The following is a 15,554-nucleotide window of genomic DNA, read 5'->3' on the forward strand; positions in this document are numbered from 1 at the left end:
TAAAATAAATTGATACCCATTAAATTGTGTGTTTTTGCTATCTTGTACTACATGAGTCATGACTCATGACTATCCCAACTTCTAATATTAATAACTACTCCGTATAACTTTGTTTGATGCTCTACTGTAATTTGTTTGCTCCCTTTCCTGTTTCTCTTTCGCAATGTTGTGGAATTGTTTGTGTGGATTTATGTGACACCCTTTACCTCTGAAGTATATTATATAATTTTGTTTAAGGAAGCAATTAGGTATAGCGATATCGATTTCATAATTTTGTATATTATATAAATGTAATTTTAGCCCCGAAAATAGCGGATTTGGGCACAAATTTTTGGCCCGAATATTGGCCCGACCCGACATAACGAGCCGATTTTATGCTTAGGTCTGGCCCGAACCCGGCCCGACCCGCCATTTGATCAGGTCTAATATTTTCCAATAAAAAATATGGCATGTTACTCCATATTTAAATTATTTCCATATTTCGTATTCATATTTTTACAATTTCCGTATTCATTTTCATGCGACCTAAATTAAAGAGAGAAATACTTGCGAGAGGGGAAAACAAGTTATATTATTATAAATAATAAAATATCTGTGAACTTTGTGGAGGAAAGTAAAAACCGCTGCTGTCCGTCCCTCCTTTCAGTTCCTCCCAAAAAGCTCAGTCGTCTTCCTTGTTCTTCTCTTTTTTCCCAGCCCACTGACTTGTCCCCAAATCCCAGCTGCGCGTTTTCTAGGGTTTATCAATTCTCACTTTCTGGTAACCGATTTTTTCTCCTTTCTCTCCTTATTTATTTGATTTTCTGTTGTCGTCTATTAAATATACTGATTAATTCAAAAGATACAATTCTTATTCCTTCGCATCTCAGATTTTGGTTTCAAATTTTCCGATCGATTACCTTTTCTCGTTCAATTTTACTTCGATCTGTGCTTTAATTTGATTGATTTCTGGTAATTTTTTGTTTTTCTCGAAGCAATTGATTGACGGATTAATTAGTTGAACGGTTTGTGAGATTAAATTTGGTTTTGTTGGTGCGAGTAGGAATGGCGAACATTGATATTGAAGGAATACTGAAGGAGATTCCCGAGGATGGAAGAGTGCCAAAGACGAAGATCGTGTGTACTCTAGGGCCAGCTTCGAGGTCGGTGCCGATGCTCGAGAAGCTGTTGAGAGCCGGGATGAATGTAGCTCGATTTAATTTCTCACATGGAACCCATGAATATCATCAGGAGACTCTTGAAAATCTCAAGATTGCTATGCAGAACACACAGATCTTGTCTGCTCTTATGCTTGATACCAAGGTAGTTATTTGCCTTTTATGTGTTGGTTTGCTTGTAATTCTAGTGATGATGTTATGGAGTAATTCTAGTAGAATGTGTGAAAGGTTGACTTATGTTTTTCTGTGTGTGTATAGTGCTGATGAAGTATCAAGGTTTACAAGATTAATTTTTTCGATCAATTACTCATTTTCATATGTATGTATATTCAATCATAATAAATGTCATGTTTGTTTGATTAATTTCAATAAGATTTCCCAATATTATGCTATGATGCTGTTCAAATTAACCGAATTTTCAAAGTTGTAGTTTTGCTTGATTCGTTTTTAGGCTTTATTTGGGGTGCTTAAGAAGTGATATACAGATCTACCATTAGCTATGCTATGGGGGTGACTTTAACCCGTAAAGTAGCTAGAGTGTATAGGAAATGATTTATGGCTGCCTTTATAGTTTTTGACATAAGTTGTACAATTAAAAATTAATTGTTAGGAGAAGATTAATTTGCTGCCGTTTAAGTGTTTTTTATTCCATTTATTTTTGAAGTCTTAAGAAGTCTGTAATCTTCACTCTTTATCCTCAATAAACTTGCAGCAAACATGTAGATGATCCATCAATCCATCATTAACAATTTTTGATTATTTTTTCAATTTTCTGCCTCGGTTTCTTCAATATCAGTCAAATTTTGTGAAATTTCCAAAATTGTCATCAATATGTGTGAAGCCTTCACTATCATGTTTAGGTCATACTTAAGGAGGGGTGAGGAAGGGAGCTAGCCACTTATGATGTGGCTAACAATATTCTGCTTGAAAATTAATTTGTTTGCAGCTCCCTTGTGTCTTACATCATACTTTAACTGTGTTCTTACGCAATACTTCTTAATGCTCATATCTTAGTGTGTGTGGCGCGTAAGTTCTCTTCCCTTATAAATACTAAACATTCCAATAAAATGAACATCTTAGGTTTTGGAGCTGAAATTCTTGAACAGTGGACACATACATTTTCAAAACTACTGTTGGCTTGTAGTTAGAGTAGTGTTTATGCCTTTGATGTAGTTGGCTCCAAAATTTTGTAAGTGCAGTATAGAAAAATGGCAAATTCACTAGCACGTTATTTCTGTTTTAAGAAAAGTGATCATCTTTTTAACAGCCTAATTATGAATATTGACATTTCTCTTTTACATGAAGTATATTTTTTCTTTGTGTTCATTTTTTTTTAACCAGGTTCCACCTGCTATGTAGATGTAAAGTTATACATGTTAGCTGGCAATTTGGCATCTAGTTGGAGTATGTGCATTGTTGTTGAGCTTGCTCTGTCTTGTTTCTAGTTAATATTCATGCAAACACTTTGCTAGCTCTTAATATTATGTAAATTATCCGATCTTTAACCTAAGACATGTAAGAGGTATTGAATTTGTCTTGTTCATTAAAATCAGACATGTCTTTTATTAGATGAATCAAGGCCTATGCTGAATCTATGAGGGCCAGAGGTTATATTAAGTGCATTGCTGTGATAACTGTTATGCTCTTAAATTTTGTTATCTGCAAGTATTTTCCTTTACAACATTATTTTTTTGTCTAAATTTATGAATTTAAGGTAGAAACAAAGATCAATTGTCTCTATTTTTAGATGGTGGACAACCGAACACTTTTGGACCCTGAAAAACAAGTACTTTTATAAATGCATACTCTGTATATCTCACATTCTTTTATTAGAATGACATGTTCTTTTGCACGATGAGTATTGTACACTCTTCTCCATAGTCTACAAATTGTTTCATGTCAAAATTTTAACATCGTGTTTGCAAAAGTAGCCAATGCTCTCTCTTTGTTGCCCCTAAATTCCATCTGATCTCGTCCTCTAGTTAGCAGTAACACTATTTGATTATTATAATTTCTCTTTCAGCCATGAGATTTCGCACTTTTCACAAATCTTTTCCAGAACTTGATGTCTTAACAGATTTTCCTGTCATTTAGGCCCCATATCTACAAAAATGTCCATGTTTAGCTTTTCTGGTGCAGCTAGGTCCCAAGATCAAGTAATGAAAGCCAAATCATCAAACACGGAATATTTGGACAAAACTGCCACATCTTGAATTTCATTATCTAAAAATAACCTGATAGAGTTTCTGATAATGCAGGGACCTGAAATTCGTACTGGATTTCTGAAGGATGGGAAGCCCGTTCAACTGACAGAGGGACATGAAATCACCGTTTCCACTGACTACACTATCAAGGGAGACTCAGAGATGATTTGTATGAGCTATAAGAAGTTGGCTGTGGATCTTAAACCAGGAAACGTCATCTTGTGTGCCGATGGTACTATTACCCTCACTGTTCTGTCTTGTGATACAGCTGCTGGAACTGTGAGGTGCCGATGTGAGAACACTGCCGTGTTGGGTGAGAGGAAAAATGTTAACCTTCCTGGTGTTGTTGTTGATCTGCCTACCCTCACAGAGAAGGATACAGAAGATATATTGGAGTGGGGTGTACCAAACAACATTGATATGATTGCTCTGTCTTTTGTCCGAAAGGGGTCTGATCTTGTTCATGTCCGTAAGGTTCTTGGTCCCCATGCTAAACATATTCAATTGATGTCAAAGGTAAATGAAAAACCTTTATTATAATTCTGGTTCTGGGTTCATTTTTTGCACGAGTATTTGATGTGGAGTCTCTCAATATCTAGGGGTAAAACTGTGTATATCCCCAAAAACTGCCATAGGCGTACGTTAGAGGTATTTGTGTCATGTTGATATCAATGTTGGCTTAAACACACAAGCATTTATTTGACCTTATTGGCTGATTGAAATCCTTTTGACAAATGTTTAAATCTGTTCAGGTTGAGAACCAGGAGGGTGTGATCAACTTCGACGAGATTTTAAGGGAGAGTGATTCTTTCATGGTTGCTCGTGGTGATCTTGGAATGGAGATTCCAGTTGAAAAAATCTTCTTGGCACAGAAGATGATGATTTACAAGTGTAACCTTGCAGGCAAACCAGTGGTAACTGCAACCCAGATGCTTGAATCTATGATAAAATCACCAAGGCCCACCCGAGCTGAAGCCACCGACGTCGCCAACGCCGTCCTTGACGGAACCGATTGTGTGATGCTTAGTGGCGAGAGTGCAGCCGGGGCTTACCCCGAGCTAGCTGTCAAGATCATGGCTCGTATCTGTATCGAGGCGGAATCTTCCCTCGATTACGCGGCCATCTTCAAGGAAATGATCAGGGCAACTCCACTCCCAATGAGCCCATTAGAGAGTCTTGCATCTTCCGCTGTCCGAACCGCTAATAAAGCGCAGGCGAAGCTCATTGTTGTGATGACACGTGGCGGTACAACTGCCAAATTGGTCGCTAAGTACAGGCCCGCAGTACCGATCCTGTCAGTAGTTGTCCCTGTATTGACAACTGACTCTTTTGACTGGACTTGCAGCGATGAAACCCCAGCAAGGCACAGTCTTGTGTACAGAGGTTTAATCCCTCTATTAGCCGAGGGGTCTGCTAAGGCAACTGACTCGGAGTCTACCGAGGTGATATTGGAGGCTGCCTTGAAGAAAGCAACCGAGAGGGGGTTGTGTTTGCCTGGTGATGCTATCGTGGCACTTCATCGTATTGGTGCTGCATCCGTGATCAAGATATGCATCGTGAAGTAATTGTTGTCAACAGCGTACTTTAGTCTTGACACTGGTCCATTGGAAGTATGGGCGGTATGTTGGTGGCTTACCTTATTTTGATGGTACTTTTACTACGGTTTGTAATGTCTTGGCCGAATTATTTTTGGATTACTCTTAGTTGTTATGATTATGGTCTTACAACAGATCAGTGTTTTGCATCTCTTAAACTAGAAATAAACCCAAGGACAGATAAATCTCAGGCAACTGTGTTTTTAATTCTTGGATTTCTTTTTCCTGCAGATTTTCCTGCCATAATGTTTTTCTCCCCTCTACATTCCCTTTCAAGTTTGCAGGTTTAAGGTGGCGTAAAGGAGAATTAACAGGTGATTAGTGTATGTTTGGGGACCATGTGGAATAATGGTGGAGGGCATGTTTTACTTTCTCTTTTTCTCTAGAGGCAGGGTTGAGCTTGGTAGCCACGCCACACGCGCAATGTGCCGTAGTGGAAGAAACGAAACTGGCGTCCAAATTGGATATGCCAAATGCTTATCTTTGGCCCCCCTCTCCCTTTATTGGGGGGGGGGGGGGGGGGGAATGAGTCTTTGGGGAATGCCTACACTTTAGTTGGTATTTTGTCTTGCTTGGCTGTTGGCTGTTGCTACCCATAGAAGAGTCGCCCCCTTTCCCTACGTGGAGGTCGAGTCTTAGGACTTGGGCTATCAAATCGGGCCATTGATCGGGTATAATCGGATTATGTAGTTGTACGGGGTCATTGTGATTATGCGGAGTAAATGTGTGATTTATCTTTTTCCGAGTTACTTGGGTTTTTGTCAGAAATCGGTTGAATAGGGTCAGTTTTGACTACCAGGATCAGTAAAAATGCCCACCATTGCACTGCGTTGTATAGTGGGGTTTTGATTATGATTATTCCGGACTCATAGTCGGGAAAAAGAATGGGGCAAAACAAAAAACGAAAAGTTAGGACGAATGTTGAAGCGTGAATTAGGGAGAGGATGTTTGGAATTTTTACGGTCAAGCTCCATGAGGTAGAATATGTTTAGGATTGACTCAAGCGTTGACCTGCGTAGCTGAGCTAACTAACCTGAGATAAGTGTTGGTTCAAGTGTTGGTTCAGTAGGATTTTTCTTCTTATATATAGTGTGTTATTTGAGTATAAAGGAAGGGAAGTATCACGTGTCACGTGTCACGCCTATATCGCGCGCTGTGCTGTATTACAACAAATAAAATCAGAATTTCCGTGAAGAGATTGCTTCAGACTCAGCCTTTTCTCATGCTGAATGAGATGTTTTCCTGAAAGAGATGAAAAAAGTTTATACAAAATGCTTATTAATTGATTAATGATGACAGCAATCTCTATATTTCTCTAGAAGCATTATCCTACATATATTCCATTAATGATTTGATTTCTTTAATTTGTTTTGGAATTGAAAGACCATTTGTGAGGTTTCTGAATTGGCCTTTTCTGTTTTGTTTTGTTTACGTTTGGCTCTTTACACCATCAGCAAGCTTATATTTCAATAGACTATAGCAGCTTCTTTTCTTGACCTTAGCCGTAGATACCTGTTTACAATTGACTTCTTTCTCTTTTTATTATTTTATTTTTTTGGTGTGAATAAGCCACAATAGCAATATAAATTACAAATTGACTCGCTTATTAACAATACGAATGATGGGTGACCTATATTAAGAATAAAATAGTGAGGATTCTTCTGTAGTCTTCCTGTGTTTGTAGAGAGCTCGAATGAACAACTACATTCATGACTTGTGAGAGCGACGACCAAGGACAAGTTTGGATCCAAACAAGATAATAGCAAGTTAGCAACCCAATGCAAAGGATATTTTGCGACCAATAATTGTGTGTACATATATATATTTCTCCCTCCATCCCTAAAAGACCGTCCCATAGAGCAAACTTCACTTTATTAATATCTGGGTGTAAATTTTGCACATGAGCTGGTAAAGTAGGCCCCATGAGAAGAGAGATAAAGAGAGAGCAAGCGTGAAAAGTCACATGAACTTAAAGGGACACCCAAAAAGGAAAACCCGGGGCAATCTTTTAGGGACGGAGGAAAGCCTTTCTAAATTGTCCTGTATGAAATTAAATAAAGGGGGTGTTGTTAGTTGTTACCCTTCCTTGTCTCATTTCTCTTTCTCTTCTAGATATAGAGATAGTTGGCAGTAGCCAGAAAAGTATTAGATATATTTAGTGAAGTACTAATCTAGCTACATTTCTACTTAATTGGTAGTAGAATATACGATGATGATGAATTCCAGATGGGTAACATGGTTGTTAATGTTGTTAGTACTACTTATAATGGTTGATCATGGCAGATGCAACAACACTAACAAGTTGCATGGAGTTGGCCATGGCAATAATAATGTCACTCACAATCCATACAGAAGATTCTTGCTCTCCAATGGTCTTGCTCTCACTCCTCCCATGGGGTAACCTTTTTAACTCCCCTCTTCTTTCTTTATTTTTTTCTTTCTTTCTTTCTTTCTTTCTTTCTTTTATGCATCACACAACATGAGCTATATGTTTTGAATTTTTCGATCTTAAAATGAGCAATTCGTCCTGACTTTAAGTAGTACTTTGTATATACTAGAGAAGACAGTCATTGTATGATATATGTGTTGGCAACTGGCCTAGTTACTGCTAACTGCTTCTCAATTCCCAGTCTATAACAGTCTGAACTATGAACTTATTTTAAGCGCTTGAATAGGCTAGACAACAGACCACTGAGGCGATAAGGCAACAAGGAAGGTTATCCGTGCAGTATAGCAGGGTTTAAGTGGGATTGATTTGTTCTTTTAGAGTCTCAGAGAGTGTAAAGTTAGCTTGTTATTCTCATGTGTCTTTAACATATTGAGGCTTACAAGTTACAACTCCTTTTTTGCTGATATTCAGATGGAACAGTTGGAATCACTTTGGCTGTAATGTCACAGAAAAGATTGTCAAAGAAACAGGTGAGGTTTCCAAATTTAGATGTATGCTTATGTAATTCATACTCCCTCTATCCACAACAAAGATACATCAACTGTTGTGACTCAATTTTCCGATACAATGTATTTTGTATACTAAGATAATGAAATTTAGAATGTAAAGTTTTGTAATGAGATTTCACTCCACTGTGACAGCTGATGCATTGGTTTCAACTGGCCTTTCTAAGCTTGGTTACAAGTATGTGAACATTGGTAGGTCCATATAATACTTAAAATCCTCAAATTTTTATGAAGTGCTACCTATGTTTTATGTAATACTGTTTTCTTACTGCTGAATCTGCATCTTTTTGCTTGATCAGATGATTGCTGGGCAGAGTTAACTCGCGATACCAAGGTCTGTTACTTTGTCTCCCTGACACAACACAAGAAATATCAAAGAAAAACCGTCTTATGTTCCTTTTTTTCATGATATATCAGGGTAATTTTGTTCCCAAAAAAACGACATTTCCTTCTGGAATAAAAGCTCTTGCAGATTATGTACACAGCAAGGGTCTAAAGATCGGAATTTATTCAGATGCAGGGTATATTCTGACACCAACTAGAACACTTTTTGGTTCCCCTAATTTGACCAATTACTTTCTGATGCATGAACATTGTCATTTTGAGTAGGTACTACACTTGCAGCAAAAAAATGCCTGGATCACTTGGGCATGAGGAGCGGGATGCAAAGACATTTGCCTCTTGGGTATCACACACTTTCAACTCTGACTTTCTGAGTCTGAATCATTATATCACGGCTTTCTGTGCTAATAACTTGCTACTTCAAAAATCTTTACAGGGCATCGATTATTTGAAGTATGATAACTGCAACAATGATGGCTCAAAACCTACTATTAGGTACTATTGACATCTATGTTATGGGTAGCAGAGTTTACTTTCCAAATTTTGAAATTTCTTCAGATTTCTTCTGACATGAATTCTCTGTTGGTGTTTTCTTGTGTTAGATACCCTGTGATGACTCGAGCACTGATGAAATCTGGTCGCCCTATTTTCTTTTCACTCTGCGAATGGTAGTCATAGTTAACACAATACAGTAGTATTTTTTCATCCTTAGATGATATGATGCATATAAAAGAGTGTTAATTAACAATGTCATGGATTTCTGGTTGTTTGTTTGTGGATTAGGGGAGACATGCATCCTGCAAAATGGGGTTATCAGGTGGGAAATAGCTGGAGAACTACCAATGATATTTCTGATAATTGGGAAAGGTAGAGTCTCTATATTCTTACTTATGATCCGCTGTTAGGTACTTTTCCCGTTTCAAAATGATCTTTACGGTTACTATTTGCACAAATGTTAAGACAAAGTAGGAAAAGTGTAAAAAAATGTAGGTGTATATAGTAAAATATTGATAAAGTATGGTAGATGGGTACAAATGTGGGTTAGTGTAAGAAAAAAAAATGAATAATGTAACAGAAAGTGAGTGAAAAGTAGTAAATGTTGTGGGGATATGACATGTAAGATAGTAAACTTTCATGTTAAAAAATAATACGAAATATAAAGAAAGTGTAAAGAACATTATGAAACGGACTAAAAGAGAAAGTGTAAAGATCATTTTAAAACTGAGGTAGTATGTATGTATGTAATGATAATCTCGTTTAGTCTGTTAAAATGGGATGCTTTTTTGCTAACTGCAGCATGGTGTCTAGAGCTGACATGAATGAAATATACGCTGATCTTGCAAAACCCGGTGGCTGGAATGGTATGAAAGCCATTATTTAGAAAAATGAAAGCTGAAAGAGTTGATATAATTTTGGCAAAATGATTGAGAATTGAGAGTTTTGAGATTGATTTTGTGGCTAAACAGATCCAGACATGCTTGAGGTGGGGAATGGAGGGATGTCGAAAAAGGAATACATAGTACACTTCAGTATTTGGGCAATTTCTAAGGTAAAGTTCTCAACTTTTCATGCAAAAATGTTGAATCACTTGGCTTAAATCCTCATACGAAAGGCGATACTGCAGGCACCGTTGCTTATTGGGTGCAATTTGAGAAATGTGACAAAGGAAACAATGGAAATTATTGGTAATGGAGAAGTCATAGCAGTAAACCAAGGTAACTGGGAATTTGATGACTTACATAACTAACTTGGAGAATACCTCACAACATTTGGTAATTACTAACTTCATGATTCTTATGTACAGATCCTCTTGGTATTCAAGCGAAAAAAGTTAGGATGGAAGGTGATTGGGAGGTAATGGATGTTTTGTTCACCTTATTTCCACTAATTTTCAGAAAAAGTATGATCATATAAGTTCAGATAAGATAAGCTCATGAACAATAAGGGTTAACCAAGTACAATTTATAACTAAAATAAGTTCATATAAGTTCATATAAGTTCAGTTAAGTTCAGTTAAGTTCAGATAAATTTAGTTAAATGAAAATCAGTTGAATAGAACGCACCATAATAAGTTAAAGATTGTAGACATATTTCTTATATAGATATGTTGGTAAATGAGAAATCTATCTCCATGTTGTAACAGGTATGGTCAGGGCCTCTGACAAACTACATGGTAGCACTACTTTTGGTAAATAGAGGTTCAGTTCGTGCTTCTATAACAGCTCATTGGGATGATATTGGCATTCCTGCCAACAGCATTGTAGAAGCCAGGGATCTTTGGGAGGTATAACATGCTAAGGCCTTGTTCTTTTTGGCCTAATTTCAGTTTCAAACCCTTATTTTTCAGTTCAGTTCAGTTCAATTCAATTCAGCTTAGTAATATACGAAGTATTATTATTTATTTCAATTCAGTAATATTCAGTTTAGTTTAGTTTCGTTCAGTTCAGTTTACCTCAAAAGAACAAGACCTAACCCTTTCTCTACCCCTTTTTTTTAGACTTCCATTTTTGTAGCTTCTGTTTTCTGTCAAGTAGTTCAATACCCTGTATACCTCGAAGTATTTACTACTATGTATAGAGTACTATAGAAAATCATTGTTTGTAATTTGTGATGCAGCACAAAAATCTGAAGCAGAAGTTTGTGCAGAATCTGACAGCAACAATTGGCTCTCATGCAAGCAAGATGTATGTATTGAAACCAATTGGTTGAGTGTCCGAAACAGTTGTATCAGTTTAGAGGTGCAAAACTTCTTCCTCTTGTTGTCACCAACTTTACCTATACCAAAAGTGGAGTGTATTTATCATTCCCTACATTAATTGATATGAACTTGTTGAAATAAATGGGAACTCATGCAGCAAAAAAACCCAATTTTGAGATGGTGTTTTCATAGTGTGGATGTTCTTATGTTGTTTCTGCTGGAAAATCAACGAAGTTTAATTTTTAAAACTCATTTATGTTCCTTAATCTTTGTTAGCCAACATGTTTTCTTTTGCACAGTGTACAATGATACAATCACATTGTGATTAAATGCATAAAATGTTATACCTTGTTAAAATTTGACTTTGGAGCAAAATAGCCTTGTTAAAAGCGCCGTTTTTCTGTTAGTAATCGGACATTTTTTAAACTACTATTGCAAAATTGCTCTTATTTGTAGGAGTATTTCTTGTCTAGTAATAACTGTATAATGTTCTCAGAAAAAGCTATTAAACAGTTCTTTTCAAGTAAGTGGTTCCTGACTCTGAAAGTGTGAACCATGATGAAGAACTGCTGTCGTTTAATTCTGAATGCAGCTTATGACGAACTTAATCAGCTAATTCTCAGAGTTACCACAACGAATTAATCACCCCATTTGTTCTGTCAAGTGTGCATATTAGTTTCAAATTTAGATTTGATAAACTTGATTTTTTTTCATGTTTACAAAGATCTTTCATACCACTTTGGATGGTTTGTTTTAGATAGAGCTGGCAATTTCAACTGAACCCGATGGATACCCATCCACCCGATCCAGATTATACGGACGAAAATCCGAAAACTAGCAGATAGTTGACGGATGATGGATGGATCGAATGACGGGTGGGTTGGATATGTATGAAGGTGCATCCAATCCACCACCCTATCCATCAACCTATTACATTAGTTGTATAATTTAATTCATCATCATTTACTTTCATAATATATTTACTATTGTAATAAAACTATATTAAACATAAGCGTAACACAAAATATTGTGTTCCCTTAATAGGATAACAAACCGAGAAATTTAAAGCTTGTAAAAGTCATGCTATGGGTTTTCAAAAAGAAAAATAGCCATGTGTATTATATGTGGAATAGTGACTCCTAATTGCAATATGTATCACTTTAAGTTGTTTTTATATTTCTTCAAATATATTTCACCCCACTCACAACCGACCCACCCGAATCACACGTGGATGATGAATGGATCGGAGGTAGATGAAGTATTTTACGGATGATAGATGGGTTGGATGACGGATAAAATGTCATGGATGGATGCGGATTGAGCCTCACCCGATCCATTGCCACCCCTAGTTTTAGAGGTGATCAAAATTCGGGTCGGCCGGACTTTATCACAAAAAAATATGCACAGGCCCATAAATTTGTGCAGGCTTTGCGGACCAAAAAGGACTTTTTGGGCTGGGCTCGAATTTTATGCTATTAAAACCCGCACTTTTTGGGTTGTGTCGGTCAGCGGGCCGGGCTATACATAATCAGGTTTAGACTTTGTTTACACACTATGTGAAGAATTACGAGGCAGTCGAAATCAAACTCTCTGTAATCTTGCACACAGGGCTCTTTTTATTTGTGAAGAAAATTTAAAGCAAACTTACGATCCGTTTGGTAGCCGGTAATAAATGGTGAGAATAGGAATAAATCAAAGTGTTATTTGACAAGAAAATAACGTCATGATGTCCATGATAATGAAATTTGTCTCAAACTTGGTGTTTTTCTTCATAACTTTGCATTCCCACATAATACCATTCCCCAAATGGTAATGGATGGTAATGAAATTTTATAAAGAAAAAAAGATAATTTTGAGTGAACTGGCATTACAATGGGAATGACCGAATGAATATTGATTTTCCTTACCAATTTGCATACAAATTCAACAAGGTAGAGCTAGTAAGCATCCATATATATTTTCTAGTAAAGAAAAAAAAAATCAATCAATCATTGTGATTTCTTTCTAGAATTTCTGTAATTTTGTTTCCAAATTTGAAAATTCATTTAGCTAGTTTCCATTTAAGAATCCTTTTGGTAAAAAATAATATTGCAGAGTAATTGATTGAAAACTACTCTTGATATACTCATTAATTATCTTAATAAACACCTTGATATCTTTCCTAATTTTCCATTAACGTTGCTTCCACATAACATACCAACTTACCAAATCATATAGAACTAAAAAACAGCAGAATTAGCTATTAATTACTTGTATCTAATACTCCTGAAGACTAATTAGTTAGACTAATTTAAAATTTAATTATAATAAGAAAGACTAAAGACGGTAAGGCGAGGTAGCTTGGATTCGATGCTTTCGCTTTTCGAGAAATTGGCGTAACGATTTCTTCATGGCCGATAAACCATTTTGCGTTTGAGTACATAATTGTTGAGATTGTAACGTTGGTGTTATTGTTGTAGATGTACATATTTCTTGTATCGTTTTTCTACTTGCTAACTGTATTATGCTTTTTGCCTGTACAATACACATAAATTTCAATCGTTAATTCTTGTGCAGAACTGGTCCACAATAATATTATTATAGACCCAAAACTAACATTTTACTTTAGCATCCTTTTAACCTGCACCGTAACCTTTATTGTTCACATAGTGACAATAATAAATTAACACCAAATTTCTTAGATATTGTGACCAACTAAAAGTAATCATATGTTTTTAAATGAGAATTGTGACTTTAATCACATTATTCAAACACAACATGTACCAACGATACTAATTTGATACTCTTTGAAAAAGGCCACCTCCATTAATTTTTTGACACATCATCAAACCCACTAAAAAATGAGAATGAAAGACAATAAATATGCCACTTCAACCAATATAAAAGCACGGTGTACAAGATGCATTGTACACTAGGTGTACATGTAGGAATTCATACTTTTTTTATAATAATTTTAATAAACACGTCAAAATAAATTTCAATAATCAAGTTGTTAACTTTTCTTTTTAGACATAATTCACAATAAATTTAGTGTGGACTAAGTCTATTTAAAAATCAGTGTTAATTTGTAACATTTTACCCAATCTTTCTATAAAAGCCCATGCAGGGGTACCACATTTTACCCAACCTTTCTATAAAAGCCCATGCAATTTCCACATTTCATTTTGGTATTATTCCAGTTTTAAATTAGGGAGGAAGATAAAAGTGAATGCAAAGTTTTTCTCTTAATTTTAATTTAATGATTTGAAGAGAGTTAATTATTGTAGAACAAAATTTGAAATAAATTAACCCATTGAAACTAACAAATTAATAGACGAAAACAATGATTAAAAGAAGTAGTAGTCCGTAAATTTAAGCTAATGATAATTACCTGAACATCGGTAACATCGCAAACGCAGATAGTTCCATTATAAAATATCGTCCTTTGTTGTTCTTGCTTTTTTGGATTATCTCCATTAACAGATCCCCTGTTATCAAGTTTTATCACGAACATTAATTAATCAATCATTCATCATATTCATCTTAATATCTAGAGAGAGAAAGTGAGAAAGAACATACATGGAGATCGTAGAAGCTGTTGAAGAGATCGACGTGGAAGATGGTGATAGGCCAAGCTCAAGATTACAATCCATTTTTCTGGGTTTTTCTTCTTCTTAGAATTTAGAGAGAGAAACTGAAAAGAAATGGAACTAAATAAAAAGGTTTGAATGTTTAAAATGAAGGGATGTTTTAAAAAGGTTAGGCGGAATTTAAATAAATAATTAAAAAACATGTGATTAGAGGAGAAAGAATGAAAGATGATGGGGTGGGAAGTAAAGAAGCACGTGATAAATGAAGGCAAACACTGAATAAACTCTGTTTATACAACCATTTGTTGGATTTGTCGTCTGTTTTTTAACACACGTGCCATCTAACTGTCGTCGGCATGCATCATGCATGCACTGGTCACTTACCATCGCACACCTTATTTTTCGGCACGCACTCCATCCGTTTTAAACACTGCGCCCATTATCGTCCTAAATTAATTGATTACTCTCTCAGGTCCCTTGATACTCGTACCGTTTTAACTTGACACGTTTATTAATGTACAAATTTAACCATCAATATATTTAATTACATATTATAAAAAATTATAAAAATGTTAATATTTTGAACATATATATTAAGTTGAAACAAACAATATATTATATATACTAACATTTATTTTCATTTATTATAAATAAAATAGGGTCAAAGTAAATTAGGTGAATAGTGCAAAAAGTCAAAACGATGCGAATATTAAGGGATAGAGAAAGTATATCCTTCACTGAACCTGAATACTCCCTCCACTCGCACCGGTTTGACCGGCACATAATTTAAGGCAATTTAATTGATTGGGTTGCGGTTAATATTGGGTATTTTTTTAATATAGTTAGTAGGAAATGTGTCACATTTTTGAGGTTGGTGGAGAGTGAGTGTGATTTTTTAATGTTTTTTTTTAGATGTTAGGAATACAAGTGAGACCTTAGGTAATTGAGAGAAACAATATAAAATTAGAAAGAACATGACATTTATAGAAACGGTGCAAGTATTTCGGAACGGCTTTATAAGGAAAGCGGTGCGA

At 35.8% G+C, this 15,554-nt stretch overlaps 3 protein-coding genes across 4 annotated transcripts; 2 read left to right on the forward strand and 1 right to left on the reverse strand.

The window, feature by feature from the left end:
- The first annotated feature begins 537 nt into the window (after positions 1-537).
- On the forward strand, positions 538-5,171 carry LOC110782121 (pyruvate kinase, cytosolic isozyme). Of its 2 annotated transcripts, none has more exons than XM_021986214.2 (4): positions 538-760; positions 1,043-1,302; positions 3,416-3,877; positions 4,114-5,171. In XM_021986214.2, the coding sequence occupies exons 2-4, from the start codon at positions 1,045-1,047 to the stop codon at positions 4,924-4,926; spliced, it is 1,533 nt and encodes a 510-aa protein (XP_021841906.1). In that variant the 5' UTR covers positions 538-760; positions 1,043-1,044; the 3' UTR covers positions 4,927-5,171. The 2 variants fall into 2 exon arrangements, with proteins under 2 accessions (XP_021841906.1, XP_021841907.1); XM_021986215.2 differs by having other exon boundaries at positions 595-951.
- A 1,353-nt stretch (positions 5,172-6,524) lies between these two features.
- Positions 6,525-11,203, forward strand: LOC110782120 (alpha-galactosidase 1). Its single transcript, XM_021986212.2, has 15 exons — positions 6,525-7,353; positions 7,817-7,875; positions 8,047-8,103; positions 8,211-8,245; positions 8,329-8,432; positions 8,521-8,596; positions 8,690-8,748; positions 8,856-8,921; positions 9,037-9,120; positions 9,550-9,614; positions 9,720-9,802; positions 9,878-9,968; positions 10,058-10,107; positions 10,397-10,537; positions 10,870-11,203. Exons 1-15 carry the CDS (start codon positions 7,166-7,168, stop codon positions 10,960-10,962), a joined length of 1,251 nt encoding a protein of 416 aa, XP_021841904.1. The 5' UTR covers positions 6,525-7,165; the 3' UTR covers positions 10,963-11,203.
- Positions 11,204-13,106: 1,903 nt separating this feature from the next.
- LOC110781963 (protein TIFY 5A) lies at positions 13,107-14,694 on the reverse strand. Its single transcript, XM_021986009.2, has 3 exons — positions 14,510-14,694; positions 14,322-14,418; positions 13,107-13,465 (listed from the first exon to the last, which is right to left on the reverse strand). Exons 1-3 carry the CDS (start codon positions 14,581-14,583, stop codon positions 13,268-13,270), a joined length of 369 nt encoding a protein of 122 aa, XP_021841701.2. The 5' UTR covers positions 14,584-14,694; the 3' UTR covers positions 13,107-13,267.
- Between the last annotated feature and the right edge of the window lie 860 nt (positions 14,695-15,554).

The sequence above is a fragment of the Spinacia oleracea genome, chromosome 2 (genome assembly GCF_020520425.1).
Source record: "Spinacia oleracea cultivar Varoflay chromosome 2, BTI_SOV_V1, whole genome shotgun sequence".
NCBI lineage: Eukaryota > Viridiplantae > Streptophyta > Magnoliopsida > Caryophyllales > Amaranthaceae > Spinacia > Spinacia oleracea.